Source organism: Panthera tigris, chromosome A1, assembly GCF_018350195.1.
Source record: "Panthera tigris isolate Pti1 chromosome A1, P.tigris_Pti1_mat1.1, whole genome shotgun sequence".
Taxonomy (NCBI): Eukaryota; Metazoa; Chordata; class Mammalia; order Carnivora; family Felidae; genus Panthera; species Panthera tigris.
This window is the reverse complement of record NC_056660.1, coordinates 104,653,351-104,678,187: the sequence shown is the minus strand read 5'-3', so window position 1 is coordinate 104,678,187 and position 24,837 is coordinate 104,653,351. Positions and strand designations below refer to the sequence as shown.

Here is a 24,837-nt window from a genome sequence, read left to right as displayed (position 1 = left end):
GTCAAGTGGCAAGGTCCCAGAGCTTATCTCTCTCTGTGGCCCAGGGGCACAGCAAGTCCACAGGACAGCATTTAAAGGGCTCAGCACACGCACTTTGCCATTTCACAACTCTCTAAAGCAAGCAATGAATTCTGATAGTCAGTGGCTCAGTGGGTTAAGCGACTGACTTCAGCTCCGGTCATGATCTCACAGTTCGTGGGTTCAAGCCCCGCATCAGGCTCTGTGTTGCCAGCTCAGAGCCTGGAGCCTGCTTTAGATTCTGTGTCTCCCTCTCTCTCTCTGCCCCTCCCCCACTCATGCTATGTCTCTCTCTGTCTCTCAAAACTGAATAAACTTAAAAACAAACAAACAAAAACAACCAACGCAGGAAGGGCTGATCACAATAGAGCCAGGGAGACCTGTATTTAACCTGTTTGACGTTTTTGTTGGGGTGGGTGAGGTTGGGTTTGAGATGTTTTCAGAATTTGCCAGAAAGGGAGCAGCCAGAATCAAATGAACTAAAAACATCTGGACACTAGAGTCCTGAATGACTTTCCCCCAAAATACAGTGACAAAGGACAGGAAGCAGAGTCAGGCCCACAGGAGAGAGGGACATCCTGTCTGGGAAGCCTGACGCTTCCGAAACCATTTCATTTGAGGAACACAGCTCCTAAAGGGCACACTGAGCACAGGGCCAGTGAGGTGGTTTCGTTAGCAGAGTCTTCAAGTCATTGGTATCCGCTAGCGTTTCCAGAGGTCTCCAGCAGCCAAGGCTACTTTTGTTTACCGACAAAAAAAGAAATGCCAAAACAGGGATGCGGTGTTGTGTCCGCATTTGAAACATTCAGTCCTGGCCATGTACCTTTGTGACTACCTGAATAAATCGAGGCGGAGCTAACGTTTGTGAGCGAAGCCTAGGCACCACACAGAAGAGAGAACCAAAGGTTGGTTCTTAAAGATGAAGGTCCATCCAACGAAGATGGGCAGTACGTGTGATCAGAAGTTATTTCTTTCCCACATTTTGCTCTAAGTAGGGTGTATTTTCTTACTTTTAAGGATGAATTAACCTTCATTGACTGATCAACACTGACATTTTGGTCTGATTTGTGTTTATTTCCTTTTACAGTGTCTATACATTCTTCTGTCCATTACCCACCACGATATCAGCTGATAGGCTGCCATTATCCAAATACCGTCCCTGCCCCAGTGTCACTTTCCTAAGCAACCCAAGGCAATTGGAATATTCTGTCTTACTAGCCCTCCAAACTTAGACTTTAAAAAAAATTATTCAAGGGGCACCTGGGTGGCTCAGTCGGTTAAGGGGCCGACTTCGGCTCAGGTCATGATCTCGCGGTCCGTGAGTTCAAGCCCCACGTCAGGCTCTGTGCTGACAGCTCAGAGGCTGGAGCCTGCTTCAGATTCTGTGCCTCTCTCTCTCTCTCTCCCTCTCTCTCTCTGCCCCTTCCCCCTCTTGTTATCTCTCTCTCTCAAAAATAATAAATAAATGGTATTTTTTTAAAAAATATTTAAATATCAGCTAAAATCGAAGTCGTCTCAGCCTCTATTCCAGCCTAATGTCTTGAAGCAGATTTTTCTCCATTCAGATCATTTATTCTGAGAAGCAAAAATGTTAGAGAACATATTCTAATTCCAAAAACATTATCACAGATGTCAGTGACAAAGTTACTAGGAAATAACTATAAATTCTTGGAAGGCAAACTTGAAGCAATTTGTCTCCTGTAGAATCTCGATGAGTTGCAGTTTGTAATTTATGAAGATGTTTTCCAGCACCAGGACATTGTAGTTTAGTGAATAATAACCCAGTAGCAAAAAATATTGAAAAACAGATTACAAAATAGTGCAGAAAAGTACTTTTAGGAACTTTACAAGTAAAGGTGACTTGGAGACGTTATGGAAACATTCCATGAGGCCCAGACAGATTGGTTCTTCTCTTCTTAATGTACTTCCAAAAATACAAATGTTTAACAAATCAATTACAACAATTTAGAAGTCTAGGCTCCTGATTTCTATATATAACTAAAGACTACAGCTGAAAGGCAAAGTTTCCTTGGGGTTACTTCTAACTGAAAGTGTATGGATGGAGTTTAGGATATGTTTTTTTGTTGTTGTTTGTTTGTTTGTTTGTTGTTTACCTAAAAGATGTTTCTGACTTCCATTAATCCACATTAGTTAGTAGTGAAAGAACAACTTCTCTGAGATAAACATTAGCACCAATTGTAAAATATGTTCCTCCTTCTTTCCCCCAGACAAGACCCAAATTTACTTCTGTGATAATTCTATGTCAGAGGCTTTTCCAGATCTTGTGTTTCCTGGAGAGGACAAGGCCTTCTCCCTGAGAGCAGATCTGAGGACTGTGGGATCATATTACTTATCAATTGTGTTTATATCATCCACCTAAATATTCTCCAAATAGAGGAGAAATGTTAACTCCTGAGCATCCAAGTAATCATTTTAAGTCTTTTATGAAACAATAAGTTCCTTTAGACCCTAAATCCCTATTTCCTCTCAAACACGTAACAAGTTGATATCATGGAAAGAGGAGTGTTATACCCCCAAATTTCATTCGTTGAAAGTCTAACCCCTGATAGCTCAGAATGTGGCTGTATCTGGAAATGAGGTCTTTAAAGAGGCGATTATGTTCGAGGTCCCTGGGTGGCTCAGTCAGTTAAGTGTCCAACTCTTGGTTTCAGGTCAGGTACGATCTCATGATTCGTCACTTTGAGCCACACATCGGGCTCTGCACTGACAGCACAGAGCCAGCTTGGGATTCTCTCTCTCCCTCTCTCTCTGCCCCTCCCCACTCTCTCTTGCACACACCCATGTGCACATGCACTCTCAATCTCACTCTCACTCTCTCTCTCAAAATTAATAAATAAACATTTTTAAAAACAAAAATAAAGAGGCGATTAGGTTAATCTGAGGCTATCAGCATGGGCCCTAATCCAATACAACCAACGTCCTTATAAGAAGATATTAGCACAAGGACATGCTATCCAGGAAAGCCTGTGTGAACACATAGGAGAAGACAGCCACTTGCAAACCAAAGAGAGAGGCTTCGGAGGAAAACACCCTCGCTGACATCTCGATCTCGAACTTCCAACCTCTAGAATTAGAAGAAAATGAATTTCTGCTGTTTAAGCCACCCAGTCAGTGGTACTTTGTTACAGCAGCCCTGGGTGACTAATACAGAGGCCAAGCCCGAGATTCATGGCCCACAAGTGCGCTTTCCTTGGGGAGTGACTTAAACCCTCAAGATATCAGGATATGTATCCCCAACGTGGACACAGGGCTTTCATCAAACCTCCTAACAGTTTTATGGTTTTAAATTCTGTCTCTACGTGGCTAAGTCTTCATGTCTATGTCCTGCCTTTTCCCTAATTCTATACCTGCTGCCGTCTGCCCTCTCACATCTCCACCAGTGAGTCTAATGGGCATCTCAGATTTCAAATCGCCAGAGCAGAACTCCTGGTATTCTCCACAAAAATAGAATTCTCCATAGTGGAAATTCTAACATTCTGCTCAAAATCTTAAGAGTCAAAATCTTAAGAGTCATGCCTCACTCCTCGTTTTCTGAAGCCCCACATAAAATTCATCACCAAACCCTATCATCTCTACCTTCAAAACACATCCAGGTTCATGAATTGAGAGAAAGATCAATGGAATTGACTAGAAAGTCCAGGAATTGATCTACTTTCAAACAAAAACACCAAGAACAAAATCAAAAGACAAGTGTCAAACTGCTAGATAATGTTTGCAACATAGATCTCAGAAAAAAAAAAAGGCTATCATCTCTAATATACAATAAATGTTTTAAATGTTGATTTATTTTTAGAGAGAGAGGCAGGGATAGGGGCAGAGAGAGAGGGAGAGACAGAATTCCAAGCAGGCTCCATGCTGTCACCACAGAGCCTGACGTGGGGCTCGAACTCATGAACCATGAGATCGTAACATGAGCAGAAATCAAGAGCTTGACGCTTATTGACTGAGCCACCAAGGCCCCCCTACGGTAAGTTTTTTTAATTGACAGAAAATATTCTATAGAAAAATCAGCAAGAGATATGAACAGATGATTCACAAAGTGGATCTAAAAATGTCTGTTAAAACCATATGAAAAGATGTTCCATTTAGCAATAAGTGGAGTACAAATTAAAACTACACTGAGATACTATTTCTCATTCAACAGACTGGCAAAAATTCAAGAGCTTGACGATACAGTCTCTTGGTAAGGCCTTGGGGAAACAGGCACTCTCATACATTGCTCCTGGGAACATAAAATGATATCACCCCAATGGAGGACAAGTAACAAAATTACAAATGGATTTGCTGTTGACCCAGCAGGTCTCACTTCTGGGGATGTATCCTGAAGATACACATTCATCGATACAAAATATGCACAGAGTTACTCGTTTTCAGCATTGCTTATAATTGTAAAACGCTGGTAACTTCCTAAATGTTCAAGTAGGAGATTAATCAGATAAACTATTGTGCTACACCCGGTGGGAGTCTATTCAACTGTGATTTCCAGGAGATATTAGCAAGTGGAAAAAAAGCAAAGTACAAAAGACCATATTTAAAATGCCAAAATTTTCATAACAAAGAAGAGAAAATAAGAAAATATGCACCTGTTTTCTTATCCTTACCCCCCCCCAAAAAAAAAATCAAACAAACAAAACACACAGGAATAATAAAAACCCAGAAAATAATGAAGCTGGTGGTCCATAAGGCAGGGATGGTAAAGGGAGACAGGAGGGGGCGACATTTCTCGGAGTATATCAGTTTGCATGGTTTTGGGTTTCGAAAGCATCTCAATATCCTACCTAGTTGAAAATGGAATTGAATCAATATGAACAGAAAAATAAAATTGACACTGGAAGCAAATGGAAACAAATGAATCTAACTGTAGGGCAAATGAATACACAGCAGGAAGGAAGGAAGGATGAAGGGAGGGAGGAGGAAGAGAAGGAGGTTAAGGCCTTATCTCTGTGGCCTCATCACATACTACTCACTCACTCAGCTCCAGATACTTGGACCGTCCTGCTGTTCCTTAAACATGCCAAGCAGCTCCCACATGTGGGTTTACACGCGTTTACCTTTCTTCTCATTTACTTTAGGATTCTGGTCACAGGTCACCCTAATTGAGCGATCTTGCCTGCCTACCACACTCTTCTTCCTCTTTCGATATACTGTTGTTTTCTCTAGCACTTTCTGAAAGATACTTATATACCTATGTAAGATATAGGTGGTGTGTGTGCGTGCGTGAGTGTGCGTGGGTGTGTGTGTGTGTGTGTGTATAAAAACCGGGCACATAGGTAGTGCTCAATGACTATTTGGCAAAAGAATGGATGGTATTGTTGGGCCACGTGAATGAGTGCAGATCTGAAGGCCCAGACGCTGAACAAATGTTCTCATTCTTCACACACCATTCTTTGCTTTGGGGATTTCCATTTTAAAGCCTAGAACCTAAAAACCAGTCAAGAAATTCAGCTAAAATAGCAGGAGGAGATGTGTTCTGCCTCTAGCTCTTTGTGACTAATCAACTCAGCTTCAAGGGCCCCGAGGAGCTATTTTTCTCTCTACTATAGCAATTCCATTTAAAATGGTAATCCCAGGTCTCATTTTGTATTTTCTCCCGTACAAGGATGTGAAGGTCACCCATTTAGAAAACTCTTCAGTTGATGTGAAATGCATTTAGAAGCAGCAACTAAGGCAATATAAAAGTGAAGATGAATTGAAGTTATTTATATTCAGTAAAAATGTGCCCGAGGAGTAAGGTAAGAAAAATCTGGTCTCTCCGGCAGAAATGCCTTATACATGGTTACAAAATACCCATGGGCCACCAACCACCAAACTACAGTTACAAACCTCACTTCTTTCCGGAAGCAGCTGGGGCAGGCAGCAGGCAGGATAATGAGGATGTGCCTGGGGCACTTCCAAATCAGAGGCATCAAAGAGGTTGAGAAAAACCTTGAAATGATTATAGATATTGATGGCACTGAAGTACTCACCTTTGGAAAAATAAGAAGTCAACTGGTTTGTTATGCTTATTTCCCAGTTTAGTCTTATTTTCCATTTGAATTCTAGAATAAAAAAGCATCTTAATCTTTTCTGGGCTTCAGGTTCTCAAGATGGTCATTCCACGCTTTTCTAGACACCCATTCAGGTCTCCTGCAAAAGTAAACTCCATCTTTCATTCGTCTAAACCTTACCTTTCCCAGTCGTGTCTTCTCCTCTGACCCAATAGAGCGCTGACAATCTTGGTATTTTTCCAGAATAAAAATACTCAGACCTTGTAACTTCTTTTGGGGAGGGAGACAGGGGTTGCTGGTCACAAAGAAAAAACATAGTAACATTTGATTCCCTTAGATACATGCATTTACCTCGGTAGGACATTCTGGATGGAATCCTCATGCTAAAAATGGAACCACAGGTGTTTATAAGCAGTACAACAGATTCCAGAGGAAACCATATCAACAATGTGGGCGGGGCAAAACCACCGCTGCAGTTTTTAAAAAAATAATTATCTTTATGATAGTCTGGGTCACTCAATATCATTCTTTCAGAAGTCATTATAAATCAAACAAAAATAAGTTTAACAAAAACATTTCAACCATAATCTTCTTGATTCAAGGATTTAACTTTTAATCTTTTTATAATACAATGTTTCCAATAATTCATTTCACTTGCTCAGGATCATGTGTTTTTGTTTTGTTTTGTTTTGTTTTGTTGTTTCTAACTCGAAATAGGTTTTTGTATCATTTCATAACACAGTGGTTTTCATACTGCTGGTCATGAAATCCATTTAGTGGGTCATAACAAGTAGTTTCTTAAAGAAACAGAATAAAATAGAAATATCACAGTACAGCTACAAGAAGGGAAATTAGTTTTCATTAAATTTTGTTTCAAAACTATGTAAATGTGTATGTATACTATGTATATCTTTGGATACAGTGTAAAATGTACCTCTTACTGTGGATTGCAACAACAAAAAAAGTGTTTTGTTTTGTTACGGAAGGCATGAATTTAATATTTGCACTTAAAATTTTTTTTTTAATATTTATTTATTTTTGAGAGTCAGAGACAGAGGGCGAGCAGGGGAGGGGCAGAGAGAGAGGGAGACACAGAATCCGAAGCAGGTTCCAGGCTCTGAGCCGTCAGCACAGAGCCCGACATGGGGCTCGAACTCACAGACTGCGAGATCATGACCTGAGCCAAAATCGGAGGCTCAACCAATGAAGCCACCCAGGAGCCCCTGATATTTGCACTTTCATAAGCAATTAGCAAATACCCATGATAACAAGTAAAATCTAATTCTTAGGTGCCCCTGGGTGGCTCAGTCAGTTAAGTGTCCAACTTCAGCTCAGATCATGATCTCGTGGTTCATGAGGTCAAGCCCTGCATAGGGTTCTGTGCTGACAGCTCAGAGCCTGGAGCCTGCTTCGGATTCAGTGTCTCCCTCTCTCTCTGCCCCTCCCCTGCTCACGCTCTCTGTCTCTCTCTCTCTTTCAAAAATAAGTAAATATTTTTTAAAAATCCAATTCTTAGATTAACTAAAAATGAAATAAGACTGTCTGTGTGAACTAATTTATAGACAGACATTTAAAAATATTGATGTTTTTCAAGAAAAATGGGTACTTTACTACAAGGAAAACACATTCCTGACTTCTTGAAAATCATATCCCTGAGTCACTTTATAAGCTGAAGGGTTAAAAAAAAAAATCTTACTTACCTTAAATAAACTTTCAGATTAGTATTTATGATAACTGGCTTGGTTGGCATTTTGATGACTAATTTGAATTTTTTTTTTATTAAATCGAAATGCAGACAGATTTATTGAGATTTAAAAATCCTAACAGAGGCCTTTCCAGGGCTTATTTCCTTACGACAAAAACTGTGATAACACTCAGTGGGGATAAAGACATCTTTGGCAACTTGATGAGTGATATCAAAGATGGGCACTTAATAGAAGCTCTTCTGGTCTTTACCCTTACTCTAGAACCTTCGGCAGCTCCCCGTGTTATGATTCCACAGAGAATCCGGCTGGGGAAGGAGAGTACTTCCAATGCCCTATGGAAGTCCATATCAGCAGAATGAAACTCCAGCATAGGGGCTGCTCTGGAACTGAATGAAAAACCTAGAAGTTACACCCATAGATTTACCTTTGGGAGACTGCGGGGCAGTGATGGCTGAAGGTGTTTCTTGACACCCCCCACCCCCGCGCTTCTGAAATAACCTTGAGTGTATGGGGTCATCTCCTGTGCCAGTCTGGGGTATAGTTCTCTGACTGTGACCATTCAGCCTATTTTGCCCTTTGTGGACCACTCTAACCTTCATTGCTGTTTGCCAGAATCTTGGGAATTCTTTTGTCCCCATCTTGCTTCAAGGAACCCTTTCATTGAATGCCCCCCCCCCCTTTTCTGAATACAAAATCAACATCAAATGTGGTACCTGAGTGAAACCTGAACAGATGACTGAAGTACCTGCATCTTGATTTAATGCTTTTGGAAAAAATCTTGGTGTAAAAATTAATCTAGCCCATCAATAAGAATATTTGAAACTCATTGGCCAGCCTCTAGAAGTCCTGACAGGTCATTTTCAAAATGGCACAGACTATAAATGGGAAAGGGAAAATGGAAAATGTTTTTGCTGGGAAGGAATCCAAAAAAGTAAAGCACTCCTAAAATTTATTTCACAGCATCTAGATATTCCTGCCCTCATTCTCTTTTACAAACAGCGGTATAGGTTTAAGAGCGAAGCTCCTAAGCTCAGATTCTATAAATAAACCTTCAGCAGAGAGACCCCCCTGTGAGACAAGATGGTGTAAATATTAAAATCATAACAGTGGCTGCAGCTTAAACTTCTTCTCCTCAGTTATGAGAAGAGTGCCTGATAACTCTAAGGCATCCTGCTGCCCTCGTGTTCAAAAGTAAGCCCAGCGAGAAAAGAAAAGACAGTATTTGTTTATTGTGGGGTACAGAATGGGATACATAATGGCCCCTCAAAGGTGTCTGCGTTCTAACCTCCAGAACCTGGGAACGTATAACCTTACGTAGCAAAATAGACTTAGCCGATGTGATTACGTTAAGGACCTTGATATGGGCAGGTTATCCTTACTACCCCGTTGTGCCCAGAAATCACAAGGGTCCTCACCAAAGAGGCACCAGAGGAGTCAAAGTCAGAGAGAGAAGCTGTAAGCAAGAGTCAGAGAGGAAATAAGATGTTCTGCCTCTTGCTGTGAAGGTGGGGGAAGGAGCCGTGAGCAAGGAAAGCAGGCAGCAGAGAAGGAGCTGAAAAAGGCAAGGAAAGGGATTCTCCCCTTCAAGCTTCCAGCAGGAAACAGCCTGATCAAAACCTTGAGGCTGGCCCAATGACAATGTTCTGACTTCCTGAAGAGTAGAGAATAACCCTGTGTTGTTTTAGTCACTGGGTTTGTGGTAATTGATCACAGCAGCAATAAGAAACTAATACGTTTACCAAGCTCCTAAAAGAATGAATGAAAATAAAGAGAGGAAACCGCTTCTATCACTTTTACTTTGGGTGAATATATTTGATTCTTAGAACAGTTACAGGGTTCCCACCCCCATCCCCACTTTTCCAAACCAAAAAGGCCTTAGCCTGGGCCCTTTTTGCCAGTTGCTACTCACTTAAGAGCAGAAAATGGAGGATGAAAAATGCCCTTACTCACCCAAATAATCTGAAAAATCCCATGATGGAAAAATGTTTTGACATAACATCTCAGGCAAAGTAGATGATTTCAGAGAAGTAAAAATTTTAGAGAGGTAAGAATACATTCCAAACTGGATAAGTACAGGAACTGTACTTACCAGAACATATATAAACTGAAGTTTTATATGTAAGTCAGGCTTCCTTGAGTAGTGTCCTAATTTTCAGAATTCCTCTGACTTATCTTTGCTTACCTTGGTCTGCATAGAAGTTTCTAAAACAAGAAGGAAGGGACTCATTGAGCTTTTCTTCCTTATACATACATTATATTGCTAGGGTTTTTTTTTCCCCATACTTAATACATATTTTGCTGTTTACTTTGGAATGAATCAGGTAATTCAGCTGAAATACAAATCAACCACATTTCCACAAGTAAGGTGATTTCGCTATTTTAAATCAAAACCTGTCAAATATTTTCTCCATCATTAAAACTTCAAGAACAATTTTGTGCTGTCAGGAACATATACTCTCCAAACTCTTTTTCTCCCTTCTTATGTTAGAATTTATCCCTAAATGAAGGACTCTTCCTTAGTATCTTACTCACTTATATTAGTGATGCTTCAAACTAGGTTGGGTAAAATATAAATGCACATGGTTTCGATCATCTATTAATGTTAGGCTTTCGTATCACACACACACACACACACACACACACAAGTTTAAGGAGAAAAGGACATTAAGAGAATGTCAGACTCTTTAGTTTGAAGCAGCTATCTCTTCGGTTTCCATGAAAGTGCTTACAAAACATAAAGAGAAATCATGAAAAGTCAAATTTGCCTAAGATTTGAGATATGAAAGTCCAAATGGTAGAATTCAAGAGTTTGCAGGAAAACCTAGGTCAGTGTTTCATCCTATCCGTGTTGTAAGTTTCTCTCTCTTTATTTTATTTTTTTACCAGGGACAGTTGGCCCCAGTGTAAAATACAGCCTGAGGTACAGAAAGTTCACACAAGAAAGTATTCACCCTAAAAACTTGCAAATAAAAAAGGGCCATGCAGCAAGCTGGCAGCAAAATGAGAAACAACCTCTCAGAGAAAGGTCAGGAGATGATGTGGAGTGAAAAATCTCCAGGGAACTGTCACTTTCTGAAAATGAAAATGACAAAAGTGACAAATTTCAGAGTGTCTGAGGAGAGCAAAGGACAGAGGTTGAAAAACAGAGAACAGAACCACCTGCCATCTTCTTTTGAGAGACCATTCAAGGTCATTTCCTCAGAATCCCTTAGGAGTTCACCGGTAAAGAAAGAAAAAAGGGGAAACCCTTACCCTGATCATTGTTAATAGGGAAGAGGTGCCTCCCTGACCAGGGTGAATCTAAGAAGACAGATCTGGGTTCCCTGAGCTGGCATCTATAGCCCCAGCCTTATTATCCAAGCTCACTGAGGCCTTTTATTTTTAATATTAAAAATAAAAATGGGGGCAACTGGATGCCTCAGTCAGTTAAGCATCCAACTCTCAATTTCATTTCTGGTCATGTCATGATCTTACAGTTTGTGAGTTCAAGCCCCGTATTGGAGTCCATGTTGATAGCTTGTAGCCTCCTTGGAATTCTCTCTCCCCCTCTCTCTTTCTGCCCCTCCCCCCTCTCTAATAAATAAACTTTAAAAAGTAAAAATAAAAATGTATGTATGTGCCATACCAATCTTCTTCATAGTGATCTCCTGAGCAATAATGACCAAGCTTAAATCTATACCTTCAGCATGCGTGCGCGCGCGCACACACACACACACACACACAGGCATGCACACACACACTCACAGTAAAGAGTTCTTAAGTCACTCCCCAGATGGCGACAACTAGCCATGTCTAGCAGGGAACCATTTGTCTCCTCTTTCTTTCCCATCCTGTAGTCTCTTTCCATGTCCCCCTTCCCCTCAGGGAGCTTTAAAGGTATTGTGGGAAGCACCCAAAACATTTTACTTGCCCTGCTGATGATATTCAGCAATTTAAAAGGTTCCCAAGCCTTACCCTTTGTTGTGTTTGTAAGCATTTTGAGTAACAATGCAGCAACTCTAGTCAGAGAGCCCCTGACTTGGGGCCAAATGGAAGCTGAACGGAGAACAGCCCTGAAGGTTTTCAAATAAATATGCAAGCCCATCTTCCAACCAGTCACTCCAGCCTCAAAGAGATAAAGACTTGAAAAAGCCTCTCTTTAGAAAATAAAATATGTAATTATTTGTCCAACCACGAATATTCTTTGCTTTTCATTTCATTATCTCCAAATTCGGGATGTAGATTAAAATATACAGATATCCATCATTTAACTACTTTAAGGTAAGTTTATATCTTTGGGGTTTTAATCATTTCTTTTAAAAGTTATTTTTAACGATGTTCATTTTTGGAGAAAGCACTAAAATACAATGTCATTCTGCAACAGCGGTTTTGCATCAAATGCTTTTTACTTTAAGTTGTGAAAACAACATCGATTATACTGCCAAATGCTGCCTAAAAAAATGCTCTGCACCATAAAAGGATTTGGAGCCTTGTTTATTATCATCTAAATTGTACATTGTACACTTGTCGGCAACATATTGTATGCTAAAAAGCCTTTCCTATCTAAAACAATAGATGTTATAGTAAGACAGTTCACAAGTTTTTGGAAAAGCATGATTTGGTGGATTCCTAATCTAAAACAAATCTTTTTGTTCCCCGGAGACAAATGCTGATTGTGTGCCTGCCTCAATTGTTTCACCCCTTTGGTAATCCTGGTCACTCAGAACAGCATTGAAAGAGATCAGAGACAATGACAGAGATGTTGAAAGTGTCTGAATGCCATCCCCACAGAGCTGCCCTTCTGAGGCACAATGACTGGTTTTTGTGTGCATCACTCAGAGGTACTTCTGTGTTCCTCCTGGGAAATATCAAAGAAATTTCAGAAAGACAAACGTATTACCATTGATCGGAATCCAAGAGTCTGTCCTGGTCAGAGCTAACATAATTTGTCTGATTTCAAAGTTTATGTCACTTTGGAATCTAAATATGAGGTCCCAGTTCCCATGGTGGTGACCATGTTTCTTCAACCAAGTAAGACAAGTGGGAGTCAAAGTATTTCTGTGGTCCTAGTACAGGTTCAAAGTATTGAAAACATGGGTACTGATCTCATGAATTCCTAACATAACCGCAAAAAATGAAGATTGACTGGAGTCTGTGCATTGTGATACGTAAAAATACAGGGTGATAATGGATAAAAACTGATGTAGAATTCACTCAGCTGGCTTTTGTGACACAGGAATAACCTGGTTTAGCCAATGTCTCCTATACTCCTGTATACAGTGCTTGATGGAAGATGATAATGCTGGATTTGATATCTGCCAATGTCTAGTTTCTTACAACTGACAGAATATTCTAGGCTGAACTTAACACATTGAGTAGTTAAAAAAAAAAAAAGGATTTGAGTTATACCACTATCGTAAAACCCTTTTGCAATGAATTTATTACTGTCAGAAAATATAAGCTTTATAGCTTTTATATTATTCACAAAAATGTCCCCTCCTTACCTGATCTTACAGATCTTACTGCTTCCTATCCAGAGGTGGGAATCTATGTCTCTTTCACTTGAAACTGGGTGGGCCTCTCACCAATCAAATGTGGAAGACGTTATGCCACGTGACCTCAGGGGCTAGGTCAGAAAATACAACGCACTGTCTTCCAGTCCCTCTTGGAAGAATCATTCCTGGAACCCCAAGCCTCTATGTCAGTAAGAAGTACCGGGAAGCCATACTGTGAGGAAGGCCAAATTTGGCCAAAGAGCCCTCACGGTGGGGCCCCGATTCTGCATGCAAAGAGAGTGGTGCCTGACCAACCCCCACTCTCTGACCACACTCACACAAGAAACCTGAGGTGGAGCCTACTCCCTCCCACCTCTGCCAGTCAAGCCATTTATGAATTCCTGACCCATAGAAACCAGGAGCAATAATAAATTATTTATGTTGTGTTAAGCTACTATGTTTTGGGATAATAGGTTACACAGTTTTAGATAACAGAAAGAAGACTATCTTCTCCCTTTCTTTAGAGACCTGTTCAATAAGGGGCCTTGCAATAGATCTATATAGCATAGTGATGAGATTCTGCCTCCATTTCTCTGCACCCCATTTAGAACCAAAGAACTCATTCCCCAAGGTGAGAGGAATATTGTCTGCTGAGGGCTCATAGCTGTGTCCTCTTCCAGGAATTGTCCTCAGCCAAAGGACAGCCCACATCCAATACTGGTTGGCTCAGGATATGAAGCTCTGGCCTCCTTGCATTAATTCTGGCCACACAGAAGGGTCGTCACAGCTCCAGAGTTCCTTGGTGGGTAGGTTAAAGATTTTGGTTGCAACTGTATCCATCCAACTTCTTCCCTGGCTCAGTCTTGCTTCCCTCACTACCTTACAGGTATTATGCCTGAACGTCTGCCTCAATAAACTACTACACACGAATCTCCATTTCAAGGACAGTCTCCAGATAACCTGAACCAAGACCAGACTTAGTCAAGGGTTAATTACCATGGAAAAGGAAGGTGAAGTCAGGCTCTAAGGTACTGTAATTCCCTGGTTTTCTCAGTAGACAGCAATAATAATTAAAGATTCACTGATTCTCACAATGACATGAACAAAATTTCTAATCAACTGACTCTTACCTGTACTCTAAAATGGTTTCCCTGCCAGTCTTTAAGGCATCTTGTACTCACACTGATCCTTGCTGGGCATGATCTAATTTGCTTGCCCAAAACCTATTCTGGTTTGGGAAGCTTTCACTCTATGATGTGTCTGTAGAATGTTAAAAATGAAGCCATTAGCAATGAAACACTTGAAACAAGACCACACCCATTCCTAAGTCGTGGTCTTTGATACACGGCAGAATTTAGATAGAATTCTGCTATGACTGTTGAAGAAAGAAGACTTTTTACAGAAAAGCTTATGAGATTTGAAGGTGCTTATGAGATTTGTTCCATTTTTCCTGAAAGCAAATATTTCATGTTCTTATTTGTTGTTTCATCTCTTATTTTATCCAAGTGTCTTTTTCCAGAAATGATTCATCATTTCACAAAGACTGTGAAGAGAAAGATGGAATTCAGAGATCATTGCTAGAATCTGATGGTATGGAGACAGCTCAATGATTCAAACCACAGGACTTACTTATTTTTCAAACCAGGTTCTAGTTTCCACTTTAGGCATTTATAACTAATTCATGAAGACAAGCTTCGGGCTTATTTTCTTACTTGTCTATCCTGTGTTTGCAGGTTCTTCCATAGCTTTACATGAGCCTGTCTTCCAGCAGGGACTACTGATTTCTCCAGTTTTTCAAAGTTTTCTTGAAGCCATTATATCACCACTAAAAACAAGTGGCCATTGAATGGGAACACCAATTTTTTGGCTTCCCAACAATCTGCACAGTGTAATACGGAATTGTCTGTCCTACATTACTAACTAGGGAACCAAAATAAGGTGCCATTCTTTTTAATATTCAAATTAAGTTTCCCTAACCCCCCAATCCACCTGTGGGGGAAAGTATTTCTTCCACTCCTGTGGTCTTTCTTTCCCAAAGAAGTCCCAAGATTCAGAGGCATTTGATGAGTCCAATGGGCCAGTTTTGATGACCAACTCTTCCAGGAGAGAAAATAGAACACCCTCCTTGTTCAGAGTCTTAGTCTGATCAAGCTGTTGTAAGAAAAATAGCATAGACTGTATGGCTTAAAACATAAACACTTATTTAGGTGGATGGGTGACTCAGTTGGTTGACTGTCTGACTCTTGATTTTGGCCCAGGGTCATGGGATTGAGCCCCGCATCGGTGTCTGTGCTGAGCATGGAGTCTGCCTGAGATTCTCTTTCTCTCTCCCTGTGCCCCTGCTTGCATATGCTTTCTCTCTCTCCCTCTCTCTCGTTGTCTCTCAAATACATACATACATATACACATACATACATAGGTACACTTGTTTCTCATAGGCTGAGAATTCCAAGCTCAAGGCCCTGGTAGATTTGGTGTCTGGTGAGGGCTCTCTTCCTGGTTCATAGAAGGCTGTCTTCTTGCTGTGTCCTTACATGGTGGATATATCAAGGGAGCTTTCAGAGGTCTCTATTATAAGGGAATGAATCACCGCTCAAAGGCCCCCACCTCCAACTATTACCACATTGGCAGTTAGGATTTCAAGATATGAATTTTGGGGGAATACAAACATTCATCTACAGCAATCAGTCAAGTAGTTGGCTCTCTTCAGCTGTAGTGATTTTATTGCCTCTGTGCCAATGCAGTCTTTGTCTGCTGGAGAAATCATAGCACATCTGCCAATGCTGACCTGATAGGAGTTTCTCCCCATTCATGGAAGAGCAGCATTCGTGTCTCATTTCGCTGAGATTGCTCTCAGACCTATAGCTTTATAGAGACACAGTTCCCCACCCCACACACAAACTCTGTCACTATCCCAAGGTCACTCAAGATGGTAAAGCAGCTGGGGCAGAGGTGTCCAACTTCCAATACATGTTCTTCCCAGGATTGCATCCTCCACCCAAACGGCACTTACTACTATGGCTTAATTAGGAAACACTCCTTGGAAAATGAGTGCCCAGTTCTGCTTTACTACACGCATGGTGATAGGCCAGGATCTATCGAATCGGTGGCGCTGACGACAGTCCAGCCTCCGTAAAGCCAAGGGAAGGTCAACAAGCACATTAGATCTCTCCATCCTCCTACTCCAGGGCCCACCAACTTCCTGACCTACCAGGATTCATGGCCTGCCATCAACAATATAGACCCACTATCCCAACACACACAGACTTGATTCCCCATAACGCATCAACCAGGAGTAAGTAGCAGGAGTCTTAAAATAACATTATTACACACTTCTCTGATTCAGCTCCACTAGGTCTGTGGGAACTCGAGTACCTCTCCCCTCAAAATGTAGCATGACACCTGTGGGAATTCTCAGGGGTTCCTACACATGTTTGGTGAAACACTTCTTTGAATATTCAGGTTTTGCTTCTCTCAACAATCACAGCTCTTTCTGGCTGTTCACCACGAAACTTTCTCTTGTTGTGGCTGATCCAAAGCCCTAGTTCCAACTGCAACCCGTCGTCAGTCAGCAACATCAATGCCTGCAACACCAGCGTGCCACACTGCCTCCCACCTGGCCAGGTCCTAGCATATGACAAAGCCACTGGTGGTTCCCAGCAAAGCCACATCAAAGCTGGTGCTGTGCCCACTGAGGGAGCTACGCTCCATCAACGCCAGCTCTGGAGGCCTCTGTTGCTGGTTCCTCATCCCCAAGAGCTCATTAGCTTTTGCCCTGTCTTACTTCAGTGCTTCTCCCTTGGACACAGGGAGAAGCCACCTAAAAGCTTCCTGATGACGAGGAGGCGGAATGTTCCGGGGCCACCCCTCAGTTATGATATTTTCATTTTGCCCTTGCTTCATCACCAAATATCCTTTTGATTTTCCTTTAGGACCTACACTTTCCCACACAGATGAGTAACACCGTGTTTGCTGTGTGAAGAGAGAGACCCTCTAAAAGAGAAGATGTCTATTTTATAATAGCCTTCTCCACAGGCCCAGGGATTTAGAGCACTGTAGAGTTCTTTGAGGAAAAAATGTCAACTTTCTTAAATCCATGAGGGGAAAACTGTCAGCTCTATTCCTAAGGAGTCAATTAATTAAAGTTAAGTCCCCTCAAACTCCACCAAATGCCAGCTCCAGATTAAAGGGTGTGTGCATGCATTACGCTTTGACCTCTTGTCACCGGTCGAGTACCTGGCAGATTTGTGGAAAGTAGCTTGTGTGCTGATCCAACAGAAATGGGTATTAGCTCACAAGGAAGGAAGATAATGAGTTCAAGGACAATCTCAAGCATTTTAAGTTTGGGACTTTTCGTCTTTTTCCCCAGCCCCCTCTGCTCCTCTTTGCAAAGCTTTCACCTTTTTGCTTTCCCCACCCATACGTGTATTTCTTGAATCACTCCAGTACCGTCTTTTCATGGGGTTGTGACAGGGTTGAAGGACTACTTTGAAGTCTGTCTGGTTTCAGGTTTGAATAGGTACCTCTCTGAGGCAACCCTACCTCCCCTCTGGATGTTGCAAAGATGCAGGAAGATCCTGACGCAAGGCTCCCAGCTCAGTGCCAGGCTCAGAGGCTTACAGAAGAGGCAGCTGTCATCAACTGTAAGTAAGAGCTAAATTCCCACATTGGGAAAAAGGTGGTTTTGCCATCAGTGGAGCACCAGCCTCGTGGGGGTACTTAATGTGGGCCTTCCAAACCCTAACCCTGTGCCATCAGGGTGACACCAGTGGGAAAGTTCAGGATCTGAGATTTCTTCTCTACTTTTCATCTTCCACATACTTCTGTTAAAAGGTAAACTCCAGTCTAAGCAGTTGCCACTCTTTTCTACCATTAGAGATTAGTTTACTAGACTACTTTCCCAAATAAGTAGAGCAAACAGGGCACAGAGCAGGAAAGTTCAAGAATGCTGGGTATTAAGAATTAAAAGAGACACACAGCTAAGTGAAGGAGAAAGAAGCAAATAAATGGAATATCCACAATGTACCACAACAACCCAGTTAAGTAGGTATTAATCCCCCTAGAGTAGGTACTCATTATTTTGGGATTTTTAAGCATGAGAAAACTGAAGTTCAGACAGGTTAATAATTTGAGCCACCACTGACTATGAACTAGAGATTCCAAATCAAGATAGCCCAATCCTTCTGTATGGTACCTCCCTGGAGTCTAACTCATCACTTGAACCACTTTCCCAGGGAAGCCCCAGCTGGTTGAGTCCCCACCCCTCCTTACCCTGGGGATGGATGGTTGCAGAGATATCTCTTTGGAGGCCTGATTTCTCTGCTTCTTCAGCTGCTGGTTGAGAGTCTAGTTGGAGATGTCTTAAAGCAGATGCCCTGTAATAACCATTAAAGATAACTACCATACTAATACTATTGTTTATAGAGATTCTGCTGCACCATTCTGCTAAGCAATTTACAGACCCTGTCTCAGAGAGAATGCAAGTTAGTCAAATACCATCACCGGTCATTGGCAGTCGACCTTTTCCTTGGAACCCCAAAGCCACACAATCTCAATGTGTGTTCAGGTCATGGAACGAGCTTGTTAACTGATCTAGAAACCAATTTCCTTTTATTTTTCTCTGCCGATTAAACTCCCTCACCTGCTGTCTCCCGATCCTGAAATAAAATTTTAGGGATGTCTCTGGTTTCCAATAATGCTTACATAATAAAAGTTCTCTGGTTACCTTCACACATTATTAGGTCCAGTCCAGCTGAAAATTATAGAGGTCAGTCTGTTCTAGTAGAATAACAAAACTCCATACTCATTCAGAGTTAAAGCCTCTCCTTATCCCTCCATCCGGGTCTGTTCTACCCTGGAATTCTGCCATGAGGAAGGAGAGGGGCAAATGTTGGGCCTCTTCTCTCTTGTCCTCCCATCTCTCCCCCGCCATTTCTGTTTCTAATTGCTCCGTGACTAGGCCCAAGGGTAGAGGAGAGAGAGAAGGTACAGATATAAATTGGTGTCAGTGCCCTTTAGGTAGGGGTCATATCTGAGGTTGGCTTCTTTCTGGTGGGTATGTCAACAGGTTCCTAGGAAAATCTAGCTGGAGCCTTTGGCCATGGTGCCTTTTTCCTGGCCACCTATCACCCCGTTGACCTCTGGGCTTCAGAGGTCTATACCTCCTTAGGGTCCTTTTACTCATCCGGACTATCCTTGTGGGCAGGCTGGCTCTCTCATGTGAGGCCCAGAACTGATCCAGGGAAACCATCACTTCTGCCCTTCCAGCTCCTTCCCTCTCCAGGAGGCACACCCTCCAGTTCCTCTGCCACATCCAGGCTGACCTAGCCAAAGAGTCAAGCCTGGGGACGGGCTGTGCGAGACACAAAGACCAATATTTGCGTGCTCCCTCGAAGCTCCCTTCGCTTGGCTTATGGGGTAAAGCCCTCCCCTTTTCCATAGCAGAACTTGGGATGAGTGAGGGAGGGAGAAGAGAAATACAACAGCACTTTGAACTGCCTGCAAAGAAAATGTCTGAATTCTTGGTCTATTTCACAGAGCGTCTGCCATCTCCTTAACAAATGGGATCTAACATATTTGGCACCTCATCTTTTATTCTGTGGTTGGAGGCTCCACTGGGACAGCACAGACCCATCTTTGGGTCATACAAGACTTCATCTTGTATGGCAGAAGGGGAGGATTGTATTCTGTGCTCAAAAGATTCTCAAAGAAACCACAAAGACGCGGCTGGGCAAAGCTCCACAATAAAGACATCAGTACATGCAGCTAGGAGTATATACAACTGCAGGACAGACAGAGGGACAAGGAGAGGCATAAATGAGAGCAGATCCATACACCTAAGAAATAATAGGAGATAAAGATTTTCCTACCAACATAGGGGCGCCTGGGTGACTCAGTTGGTTAAGCATCCGACTTGGGCTAAGTCATGATCTCGCGGTTTGTGAGTTCAAGCCCCGCGTTGGGTTCTGTGCTAACAGGTCAGAGCCTGGAGTCTGCTTCAGATTCTGTTTCTGCCTCTCTCTCTCTCTTCCCCTCCCCTGCTCACACTCTGTCTCTCTCTCTCAAAAGTGAATAAACTTAAAAAAAAAATTTTCCCTTCCAATGCAAGAGAGACTCACAGACTTTTTCAAAAGTGAGACCATACCCAGCCATCTTTAACTGTCATAACACTAATACAGGGACCTGGACCGTGCACCTGATATGGTCCTCCTTTGGGTGTGATGAGAATAGTGACTGAAGGAATATTAAGGCTGAGAAGTAATCATTTCAGTCCTCAAATAACACTCAGGAGTTTCTGAAAAGTTTTACAGAAAACTACAACCATATGAAAAGTAAGTTGCCCCAGACCTGGTGTGAGTCTTTTCATCTTATAAATCAGTGTATCCAAGCCTGTGCTTCTCAGTGGCAGAAAACATCAACAAAGGAACCAACTACTTTGAAGTCAGAGGTTTTTTCAGGCATCGAGCAGAGTTTAGAGTCAGCTTATTTACTAGCAGTAATCAGCTTTCTACTTTCCAGAGATCTTCTTTGCCTGGAGTTAATCTGTAGATAATCTGGATTAAAGAGTTCCAGCCTATTAATAATATGGACCACATCCACCTGTTTCTGTGACAGGTACAAGACTATGGAAACATAGTTATTCACTACCTTTTGCCCTCCTCAGCTTTCTTTTCTTTTCTTTTCTTTTTTTAATATGAAATTTATTGTCAAATTCATTTCCATACAACATCCAGTGCTCATCCCAACAGGTGCCCTCCTTAATGTCCATCATGCACTTTCCCCTCTCCCCCACCCCCCATCAACCCTCAGTTTATTCTCAGTATTTAAGAGTCTCTTATGTTTTGCCTCCTTCCCTCTCTGTAACTTTTCTCTCCCCCCTTCTCCTCCCCGCTGGTCTTCTGTTGAGTTTCTCAGGATCCACATAGGAGTGAAAACATATGGTATCTGTCTTTCTCTGCCTGACTTATTTCACTTAGCATAACACTCTCTAGTTCCATCCACATTGCTACAAATGGCCAGATTTCATTCTTTCTTAGTGCCAAGTAGTATTCCGTTGTATATATAAACCACATCTTCTTTATCCATTTGTCAGTTGATGGACATTTAGGCTCTTTCCATAATTTGGCTATTGTTGAGAGTGCTGCTATAAATATTGGGGTACAAGTGCCCCTATGCATCAGCACTCCTGTATCCCTTGGGTAAATTCCTAGCAGTGCTACTGCTGGGTCATAGGGTAGATCTATTTTTAATTTTTTGAGGAACCTCCACACTGTTTTCCAGAGCAGCTGCACCAGTTTGCATTCCCACCAACAGTGCAAGAGGGTTCCCGTTTCTCCACATCCTCTCCAGCATCTATAGTCTCCTGATTTATTCATTTTAGCCACTCTGACTGGCGTGAGGTGGTATCTCAATGTGGTTTTGATTTGTATTTCCCTGATGACCTCCTCAACTTTCTAAGGAAGAATCTTTGAACTGCTCAGCTTTGAACTCTAAGGGCAATAGGTAAAGTGAAGAAAAGTGCTTAGAGACACTTCATATTCACATAAATTCAAAGAGGGAAGGGAAGGGAAGGGAAGGGAGGAAGGAAGGATAAAAAGACAAAGAAAGAAAGAAAGAAAGAAAGAAAGAAAGAAAGAAAGAAAGAAAGAAAGACACAAGTTCTCTGAAAAGGAAAACTTCCAGAAACATCAGGGAGAGGAGGAAGCAAGCGTAAGTATCTAGAGCACTGGAGAGAAAGCCAGCATGTCCCGGAGATTTGTAGACTGTTGGGAGAGCTTTGAAGGAGCTACTCCTGGGCAGGGTGGGGCCTCACAGAGTGGACCAGGTAAAGAGATTTCCAGGCATTTCAGTCTTGCGTTACGTGATACAACCCTCCTTCAGACACTTTCACTATAGACATTATGTTTCAAGACTTGTGGAAAGTGGAAGTGTCTCTTTTATACATGCTATTGACTTGGGCTAGACCTTAGAGCAGGGGTTGATGGACACAATTTGGGTGGCATGAGAAAGGGTCACACTAATGAGATAATGGCAGTTGACCTGCCCTTGAGAATGAAATGTCATGGAAATGGCCCAAACCTGGCAAGAGCCTTTGACCCTAACTCACATGTGCTTATGAGCAAGACAGATGAGCACCCACATGACTTCCCCCACATGTCCACTCCTGCTCCTCTCCCCTCACTGCATCCTTTCAGTGATGGCTGAGCCCTGCCATGTCTGCTGGAACCTACATCACCTCACTCAGGCCCCACCATGTTGTTTCCAGGAAATAGTCCCAAAATACACAGCCATTTCTGACTGTGCTTGATTTATTTTCTTCCATGGATTTTTCTGTATTTTCCAAATGTACTGTGATAAACAAATAATATACATGGTTATAGTCCTTTGATAGGCACACATGTTATTTTTTTTTAAAAAAGCAAGCAAATCATCTTCTTAGTTGTAATAGTGATTCAACAGTCAGTCAATTATAGTTGCTTATAGAATCCATGTCTGTGGACATTTCCAAAGAATAACATCAATGACTCTGACTTTGGTAATTTGGAAGTTAGCCCTCTTGGAAGGATGGAACTCAAATCAATCATCCTTAATTGGCTCTTCTCTGTAATAAGGAAATTCTACTTCCTCCCTTAGCTTCCTCCCTGCCAATCCATTTTTATGCTTTAGCCTGAAAGATCAATGTCAGATGACACACACTTGGGCCATCTTCAGAAATATACAGTGTTAACAGCTGAATTTAAGCCACATGGCTCTGCAAGATTTTTAAGGTCTTCCATACACCAGCTACTTCACCTCTCATATCCCACCAGCTACAGCTGACACCCTCCATGTTCCAGCCCCAGCCCTAGGTACATCCGGGCTACCTCTGCTCCTGCTGGAGTGAGACCCCCACTCCCATCATATCCCCACTGCCCACATCCACTAGACCCTTTAAGGTCCAGATCAGGTGTCCCATCCTCCCATGCACCCTCTCCTGTCAGCCTTAATCCATGCCATGTCAATAGCTTCCATCTTCAAATTTCTTTGAATTTATCACTTGTACTATCTGCAGGGTTTTTTCTGTCTCTGATCCTCTACTTAGTTGTTCTGCACAATTTAACTCTTTGGTATATTATGGTATATCATTACAATCCTACTTACGATGCCACCGTGACAATGAGAGAATGATGCAGGCCCTCCCATGAGCGGGCTTTAGACTGCACCTTCTGGCCAGGAAGCTCACCGAGTTCAGTCGTCAGTCCATCTGATCCCCAGAGATCCATTTACTTCAGATTCATATTTTAATTGACTTAGAAGGGCTCTTTTACTACCTTCATAAAAAATAACCAAGAAAGTTACCTTAAGAGGCAATGGTTTCACATTACAGGCTATAGAACCAATCGTATTGCTAAGCATGTAAATGACACATTTAAATTGTACAACAAAATGGATCAAAAATTTGTTCTTTGGGATATTTACAGACATCAGACATACCTGCAAAGAATACACAGCAGTCAAATACATTCAGTAAATACTGGGTCAAATGAGCAGATACCTTTCCTGTAGACTTTCTTAAAGTTTCATAACATTGGCACTGGGGATCTCCCTGAGCGGGTTAGTGTATGTATGTGGGTATTTCTGCAACCAAGATGACTAGAGGCCCATTTTCCTATGGCGTGAGTTCTGGGGTACGTGTTCCACGGCACTCATTCTGGCTGATGCTGATGTGGTTCACACATTCCCTTCCAAAGCCTCCTCGGCAGGATCTTGCTTGAACCTTCAGCGAGGGGCCTCTAAGGGAAATGTTTATTTTCTGTTCCTCACTTCCTCTGTGCTCTGTTCCTCTTCTGGTCATGGGAAGGCCCTTTGCTCCTGTTCTGCGCATGTCACATGTTTAGTGCTGAGCCACATCCCAGAGTGCGAATAGTTCTTAGCCTCTTTCTGCATTTGTTCAGTTGGAATTTCAGTTCAGAGAGGCAGCCCCATGTGCTGACTGACAGTGTGGACTCTGGAGTCCCACGGCCTGGCTTTCAGTGATCACTGCCCCGGCTGTATAAACTGGGGCATTTCTTCAACTCTCAGTGCCTCACGTATAACGTGGCAACAATTACAGAATACACGTCATGAGATTTTGTGGGGAGTTAAGACATGTAAAGGGCTTACCCAGAATCTGACCTCTAGTGCATGCTGTTGGTGTGAATCAGTGTTAATCCTCAAGAATTATGTTTCTCCGACCATAGCTTCTTGCTGTTACTATTAGGTATTGCGAGGACCCATGCAAATCCTAAGACATCAGGAAGCCTAGCTCATGATTTTTGAAAACTACTCACTGTACTTGCCGGAGAAAAATTTTCTTTCTGTTCTTGGGTGGGAAAAAGAGAGTAATAGCAAGAAACAAGTACCTGTTCTTAAGGAGAAGAGAACAGTTTCTGGGCTAATTGTGACCTCAAGGAGTTCTTTTCTATTACTCTGCTCTGGGGGTCAGCAACCTTCTGTCAATAGCCAGACAATAAATATTTTAGGTTCCGCAAGATGAAAGGTCTGTGTGGCAACCGGTCAACTCTGCTATTATAGTGTGAAAGCAGCCATCAGCCATACGTAACTGAATGGGCATGGCTATCTTCCAGGAAAATGTTATTTACAAAATCAGAA

General features: G+C 42.1%; 1 protein-coding gene across 14 annotated transcripts in view; it reads right to left on the bottom strand.

Moving 5' to 3' along the window:
- CTXN3 (cortexin 3) overlaps positions 1–24,609 on the bottom strand; it is a 66,995-nt gene extending 42,386 nt beyond the window's left edge. For 3 of the 14 annotated variants that reach the window (XM_042983216.1, XM_042983187.1, XM_042983206.1), the window contains exons 1-3: positions 24,349–24,575; positions 23,347–23,516; positions 6,207–6,321 (exon numbers count right to left, since the gene is read on the bottom strand). In XM_042983216.1, coding sequence (XP_042839150.1) covers positions 6,207–6,321; positions 23,347–23,468 — 237 coding nt within the window. In that variant the 5' untranslated portion in view covers positions 23,469–23,516; positions 24,349–24,575. The other 11 variants (XM_042983227.1, XM_042983196.1, XM_042983233.1 and 8 more) reach the window with 9 other exon arrangements.
- Between the last annotated feature and the right edge of the window lie 228 nt (positions 24,610–24,837).